Below are 7,470 nucleotides of genomic sequence, written 5' to 3' on the forward strand. Positions count from 1 at the left end.
AGAGAGAGAGGGAGGGAGGGAGTGAAGGAGGTGTATACTGTTTTCAGGAGTCGAGCTTAACAGTTTTACTCAAGTTTTTGTACATATTTGGAATCACAATGTTTTGTACGCCGGATCTTTTAATTTATCCAATAACTTTTAGCTCAAGATTGGCATGATTTAGAATTTTTGATCATATAAATTCCGAAAATCCGGGTTAATTTGGACGATATTTAATTTTATTTGATTCTGGATCACCTTAAAGTACTTCACCTTCATTTGTATTATTCTTTAATGATTCACTTTTCAGTTGTGTAAAGATGAGTTTGAACGTGTCATGTCAAGTGGTCATCCGGAGCATTTCCTACGGAAACCAGGTGAAAAGTATTCCCGAAAAGAGCTTATTCATGCTTGGGCAGTTTATTTAAAAAAGGAGGTAGGTCTTTATAGTATCTTTCTAATCTTCTAAATATACAGATTTATTATTATAAATATTTAGTACAGCATTTCCGTTCATCTGTATTGTTAGGCTATCTTCATCCTTCTTTTCTTTCAAATAGTCTCAAGAGTTCGGTTTCGATAATTTCTCCAGCTCATTGTGCGGTTTTTTGAAAAAATAAGCAGCATATCAACTGATCTTTGATAGCCGTGTTATATCTATCTATCTATATATATATGTATATATATACATATATATATATATATATAAATGGAAGAACGGAAATGATAAAACTAATATCATAAATGTTAGTTTAAATATGTACTTTAGATAGTTTCTCTTCTTCATTTCTACAGTGGAGAAGTAATAGAAATTATCAATTTAGAAGTTTAAAAAGCATATCACTCTTGGGAGCTAGGCTATTGCTTATTTCAACAATTCATGAATGTGCCATGTTATTTTGGTATTGCAGTTGAAAATCAAGAAAGCACAAGAGGAAGAGTTGCTTTTGGTGAAATTACGTCAGAAAGCAGGTCTTTTTAATCGTTTATTCTCATCTGATAGTGATTTAACGGATAAGGAAATAGAAAAATTGCTGGAGGAAGCTCGTGAAGAAGATAGCGCGGTATGTCTTTGTTATTAATGATACAACCAAGTCCTGTTTGTTCAAGATAAACAATTTTCCAACTCTGCTTAACAAGATTCAATCCTTTATGATGGTGGTTCTTATGTTGAAAAAGTCCTCATCTTTTATTTAGGTATAAAAAAATACCGAAGGGAAGGGGTGGAGTCGTGCAATCTTATGACAAATGAAAATTTATGATTTGGCAGCAAAAATGCGACTGGATGAAAATGCTACTGGTGTTCTCGAAAGTGTAATATGTAAATTAGAACTGTTTTTATCCAGTTTAGCCTTGGAATTCTTCTGGAAAGTTTCTGAAATCCCACAACTCATTGTAAGTTCTTTCTAGCGTGATCAAGAAATTGTCCGAAAGGAAATTGAAATTGGTACGAAAAATTTAAAAGAATATCTAAACCTTCACGAAACAAATGTAAGTTGCTTTTATTGTATTTAGTTAGAATGCTTGGGAGGAGATCAGTGGTTTCTTTGTTGAAATGAAAATTCCATGAGATTTCAGCCAATTAAATATCCACAGTTGAAGATCATCATACCACCATCTCATCCACTCCAGACGTCCGCCAATGAGGCACCATTTTCTCCAATTAAGCCGCTTTTCGAAGGCCTTACCTTTGAACCACAGATAACTTCGCAGACAAAGACACCGCCTGTTGCAAATACCACTTCTGGCTCTCCCTTATCCAGGAAGGTTAGCAGTCCACAACATCAAACTGCTCCGTTGGAAATGTTGGCTAACGAAACTTTAGATAGTGCAGAAAGACTATCATCAACTCAAGGAAGATTACGAACATTGTCAGTTAGCTCACGGACACAAGTATCGGTCGAAAATAATGCACTGTCGTGTCAAGCCGGTGAGCATTTCAATTCTCTTCAAGTTTAATTAGTATTTGAATCCATTACGAAACAATTCAAAATTCTTCAAGCTCTATTATGAATACTATTAGAGGCGGTAGTGGAAACATTTGCCAATGATAAATGCTGCGCTATTATTTTGGCAACAGAGAAGCAAACTAGTACGAATTGAAGAAAAATCTTTCCATGCCCTTTGGCTATCATACTCTTTCTTCTTAGTTAGCTTTCCAATCGTTTTCAATATCTTCATATTCAGAACTAGCTGAAAATTCGGAAAACTTCACATCGCAGTCGCTATCGAGCGAGTTAATCCTGAAGTCACCTTCGAAAATCAGTGTTGACGAAATTCAAACTGCTGCATCGGAAACACCAGATGAGGTTTATTCTCTTTAAATTAGCTGCTTTTTGGATGTTGCGGTTAACTGATGTGCGTAGTCTTCTATCCTTTGTTTTTTCGAAGTCAGCTATAACGTTAGTCGGTTTGAATTTCCGAATATTTTTTTAGATGTTATTTGTTATTACTATGATTTTTACAGTTCGCTTTTTCCAGGTTAAACTCCCTTATGTTACTATTAAAAATGAACTAGAGGAAGGATTCAGTCCAGTGATGGAGGAGGTAGTTGAAAAGAAAGAAACGGTATTATTTGTTCTTTAAATTTCATATATATCCTTTATATGAATATTTCTGGATTATGCCATGTAGTAAATCGCAAAACTAAATTCTAGATCAGAATTGTTGCATGCAACTTAAATAATGTTTTTCGAGTGACTCAGGTGCCATTGCTGAAGAAAACTTCATCTGTTGCACTTATTTAATCGATATTTTTTTTAGATGAAAACAAGACGAGCGCAAAAAATTGTTACACGATCATCGGGTGGCTCAAATAACATGGATGGTGAAATAACATCACCAGTGCAACATGAGCATTCCTTAAGTATACTTTTTCGAACTCACTAATCAAACTTAAATTATTTAGGCTTTTCATACTTTATACTTTTTCACATACCTGTATGTTCTTTAGTTGTCCCGCTGTTTTTTTTAGAAATTACTTTTATATGACTTTTATATGATGTATAGAGGATAAGTTTTTGTATCCCTATTTATAGGAAATCGTCGTTTTTCTGTTGCTTCCACCATTTCCCAGAAAAATACAAAGATATCCGGTTTTATCAGCAAAGAGGATAAAAGTGTTGCAGAAGAAGAGGAAGATGAAGGAAAATTACGGTTTGTTTAGTATTTAATGTTGCTAGATGATTGTCACCCAACTCAGTCGGTCGCAGCAGTGTTGTGATTTTTATCTGAAGTTGAGGAAGCAAAAATGATGACAACTAACGTATAAATTCTATGATTGGTTGAATACTGCAATTTTAATTGAAGAAAAATAACTATCTTTCATCAAAATATTTAATTCCAGACGATCGGAAAGATGTCATACGAAGACTAATGTTGAAACTAGTGCATCTGCTGTACCTGTACAAACGGGAAGGCGAAAACGAGCGGCGAAATTGGAAATTCTTGATAATAATGAGGAAGAAGCGAAGGCAACGCCTGCCAAACGACGGTATGAGATTATAATTTTTAGCATTTATGTTCGTCCCGATTACCAAAAATAAACGTGATTTATGGTTGATGGTATCCAGTAGAAGGAATGCAATCACCGGAAATGGTTTTTCGTTTCTTTTAATAAACATTTCTAGACGATTGTCCAGCAGAGATGTTGAGAATGCTGAAAGAAAGGATATTAAATATCGAATTGAAAGTAACATCGAGTTGCAGTCCAGTCCAGAACCTGAAAAAGAAGTTCAAGTTAGTGTAGCTTTCGTCTTTTTAAACCTTTTTTGTAAGATTAGTTCTGTGTCACTATTTGATTAGCATTCTTGTTTGTTGATGCCTTCCTTTTTTTGACCATATTTTATACATTGTTTCTATATACTTTATCTATTTCTTTTTCAAATCTTTACAATTTTCCCCATATTCTAAGTAATGACAATATACTTTAAGGAAAAACATGTTGTGGAGGGAGAATCGGATGATGATAAAAAGCTCGTCGATTTGCGCACACGAAGTAGAACATTAAAAGTAGCTGTCGCTACTAGTGAGAAAGCGAAAGAAAAAGCAGGTACCATTTTGATTTCGATATTAAAAATCTTCTTTTCTTGAAATTTCTATTGAGATTATCGAGATGAAATATTGAAGTTCTAGTAGAAAGATTGGATACTAAAGGTTTTTATCATAATTTCGTACCATAATTCGTCATATAAAGCGATATCCCGAACATTCTCTTCGTTTTTTTTAGGACCATCTTCAGAAATTTCTTCAATTCGATCGCCGAAAAGAAATACAGTCGTGACACGTTCAAGCCGTCGACAAACAAGAAGAGTATGGTTTTCGTGGTACTTGAGATATGATTTGTGTACAATCTAAGAAATACTCTGGTTCTTAATTGTTCTTCCTTTCCAATGATTAGCAGCTAGACCAAAACGAACTATTTGGCGCAAGAGTGATTTTAATTAATCGAGAATTAACCGACATAATTGTGCTGCTATTATTTTAGAAAGAATCATATTCTTAAGTTGCTGAATATTAAATATAATTCTTTACAATTTATCTGGATGGTACCTCAACTATTCGATGAGAAATGACGTAGTTTGGATTGTTAACTCTTAATTCACTTACGACCAAAATTTACATTATATTGTGCGACTGATTAGACTGCTTGGTCCTTTTTTTTTTGCGTGAAGCGATCACTGTGACTGGATAATGCATAAGCATATCATACACTTCTGTCACTTTTTCTTTTTCATTTGCAACTATATGTCCATTGAATTTGCCGGGATTATCGCTTTACTTGTTGAGCGTAAGCATTCTCAGAGGCTATTAAATCATAATTACCATAGCTAATAAATTATACTGTCATGCTAATCACTAGTATCATTTATTCGTAAGAATAATGAATAATATGTTTAAGGGTGGTTCGACTGATGGCGATATAGAACAAAAAGCTCTTATGGTTACTGCATGGCGAATGGTGTCCAGTCATCGGCATGCTGCCATTTTCGCTCATCCTGTATCCGATCGAGATGCTCGAGGATACTCAAAAATCGTTAAGAGGTACTTTTATTCCTGCTAATAAAGCAATGTAATTTCTTGATTATGTACATAAGAAAGTATTTTATTAACATTTTTTCGAATTCTAAATTTCAAATCTCACGCTGTTCTGCCAGTTTTTATTACTCACTCTTATCAATCGATTAGGTATATTAATCTGTATCACACCAGTGATACTGCTGTTGGCATAATTATCGAAAAAGATTGAATTCGAAACATTAATCATTAAAGCATTTCTTCCAATTTGTCCGCTGGTTAGGCAGTTGCCATTATAAGTATAAATTTCTGATTTTAAAAACATTTTTCTAAAAGGAAAGGTTCCAGTCGTATGGACTTGAGCACATTAAAAAAACAGCTAGATGGTGGTAGTCTGTCAGGAATGAATGACTTCAAACGAAATGTTCTGCTGATGTTTGCGAATGCGGTGATGTTTAACAGTACCGGTCATGATGTAAACCACTATGCGAAAGAAATGGCCGCTGATACGCTGAGCTCACTTAAGGTACTTTGTTTTCCTTGATTTTTACTGGTAAAATCATTGTGCAGTAGATCGATACCAATCTTATCACCCGGTCTGTTGCCATATGGTCGCTTATAATTGTAGTTTTATCCCTTGCAACTTCCCAATAATACGACTTATATTCCAATTCCTACAATATCCTTTTTTGGTCCTTATTGTTTAGCAATATATTAGACCTAATATTTAGGCATTTAGACTTTTTCCTTCTTTACAGATGCTTCAGAAAGATGTATTATTTGTTCGGGGTATCACACATATGACTCGAAGGACTGCTGCCTTTGCGGCAGAAGAGGTTTATATTCGTTCTTTTCCATTAATTCCCTCATGGTTTCATGATTTCGGTCATCTGAATTTAAAAATCAATAATCTAAACATATTCCATATAGATTCATTCACGATTTCATAATTTTCTTTACTTTTAAAGTCGATTCATATTCGAAATTTATAAAATTTCACATCTCGAAATTAAAATCATCGGAATTTACAGGCTAAATTTGAACGCTCAAGATTTTCAAGTCCACGTGTCACTCCTGTGAATTCAGAAGAGCCTGGCAAGGAGAAAACATCTGACAATGCTTCACGAGAAACTAGTGAGACTCCGAAACCGCGTGGCGGACGAACCTCTAAAGAATGATTTTATCGCTTCTTAATTTCCCATTCCTATGATTGTAAGTTAGCTTTCATTTGTATTTTTTAACTTTCCCTTTATAATGATGACCACTGTTAGTGGCATTTTCATGTAACTGTCCAGTAATTCTTGCTAAGCAAAATGAGATGTTATTCTTCCTAACTTTTTACTTTCAAGCACGTACTTCTTTTCCTTTATCTACCTTACCTTCTCACTTACTTTTTGGTCTCTTATCCTCTTTAAGCTTCTAGTTTCTCTTGGAAATACTTTCTTCCATTTTCTCTTGCAAATACTGACAAGAGCAGTTAGTTTTTTACCCTTTATAGTTTACAATTTTTATCCCAGATATAAACGAAATATCATGACACTTTTGATTGAAAATTAGAATATCGTTTTGTGAGATGTGTTGTATTGTTTGTCATTCAGATTTTTCTTCCCCGTTCATACGAGGGACATAAATTTCCGATTCATTGATCTTATTTTATGAAATGTTTTAATTTCCGATATCGTTAGCTGTACTGAACACTGAAATTCGTGTTCGTTAAAAAATGTAATAAATGATTCACGTGGAAGTAAAATGCAATTCACAAAACATGCGTTAAGTTTCAAAAAGTGATATATCAATGAGATTTGATGTGAAGTTCTTTACTGCTTCGAAGAAATTATTCATCAATTCTTTTTTGGATGCGACTAAGCGGTTGTTTGTTTCTACTCCTTCAGGTTTGCTGAATTACTAATTGTTGCAACACAAAAGTAGACTTTCATTACAGACAAAAACAAATCAATTTGTGTGAAAATTCAGAAAATTGCATTACTGAATTTACGAATGGTACCGAAGCGCAAAGATTGTTGGTTAACGTTTAATGTATTTTAGGGGTGTATTTCTAGTTTAATTCTTTTCTTCCTATTGAAGATTCTTCAATTATTTACTATTATCAATGCTGCAATTGGCGAGACAGTGCGAATCCAAGGAGTACTGGCATGTGGTGGTACATCTGTGGTAGGCGCACGACTGAAACTTTATGATGGAGGTGCATATTAAATGGGTGCTACATCTTCTACGTGGTGAAAATTGCTTGACATGAAAAATTTATTGCATTATGTACTTGTCTGATGGTTAATTGAATAATTATTTGGAGTTGTTCTCGTGTTCAGATAGGTCTGAAGCAGCAGGTGAACCAGGTTTTTAAATCCGAAGGAGTAGCCTTTTTTTGGTAAAAAAGATGTGTTAATTGAGACGTACGTAGTATGCATATATATATATATATATATATATATATATATATATATATATATATATTAT

At 34.0% G+C, this 7,470-nt stretch overlaps 2 protein-coding genes across 2 annotated transcripts in view; both read left to right on the top strand.

The window, feature by feature from the left end:
- The window catches only part of LOAG_11011 (hypothetical protein), a 7,830-nt gene extending 1,191 nt beyond the window's left edge, over positions 1–6,639 (top strand). The window contains exons 3-18 of the mRNA XM_020448272.1: positions 290–415; positions 891–1,043; positions 1,390–1,470; positions 1,558–1,909; positions 2,167–2,288; positions 2,461–2,547; positions 2,743–2,845; positions 3,018–3,135; positions 3,326–3,472; positions 3,609–3,717; positions 3,913–4,030; positions 4,208–4,290; positions 4,880–5,022; positions 5,344–5,521; positions 5,754–5,831; positions 6,027–6,639. Of these exons, the coding sequence (XP_020301569.1) occupies positions 290–415; positions 891–1,043; positions 1,390–1,470; positions 1,558–1,909; positions 2,167–2,288; positions 2,461–2,547; positions 2,743–2,845; positions 3,018–3,135; positions 3,326–3,472; positions 3,609–3,717; positions 3,913–4,030; positions 4,208–4,290; positions 4,880–5,022; positions 5,344–5,521; positions 5,754–5,831; positions 6,027–6,173 (2,145 nt within the window). The 3' untranslated portion in view covers positions 6,174–6,639. The remainder of the gene's footprint in view (positions 1–289; positions 416–890; positions 1,044–1,389; positions 1,471–1,557; positions 1,910–2,166; positions 2,289–2,460; positions 2,548–2,742; positions 2,846–3,017; positions 3,136–3,325; positions 3,473–3,608; positions 3,718–3,912; positions 4,031–4,207; positions 4,291–4,879; positions 5,023–5,343; positions 5,522–5,753; positions 5,832–6,026) is intronic.
- Positions 6,640–6,993: 354 nt separating this feature from the next.
- Positions 6,994–7,209, top strand: LOAG_18915 (hypothetical protein; the record flags this gene model as incomplete). Its single annotated transcript, XM_020451577.1, has 2 exons — positions 6,994–7,032; positions 7,081–7,209. The coding sequence occupies 2 exons, from the start codon at positions 6,994–6,996 to the stop codon at positions 7,207–7,209; spliced, it is 168 nt and encodes a 55-aa protein (XP_020304627.1).
- Positions 7,210–7,470: the final 261 nt, after the last annotated feature.

The sequence above is a fragment of the Loa loa genome, assembly GCF_000183805.2.
Source record: "Loa loa unplaced genomic scaffold supercont3.676, whole genome shotgun sequence".
Taxonomy (NCBI): Eukaryota; Metazoa; Nematoda; class Chromadorea; order Rhabditida; family Onchocercidae; genus Loa; species Loa loa.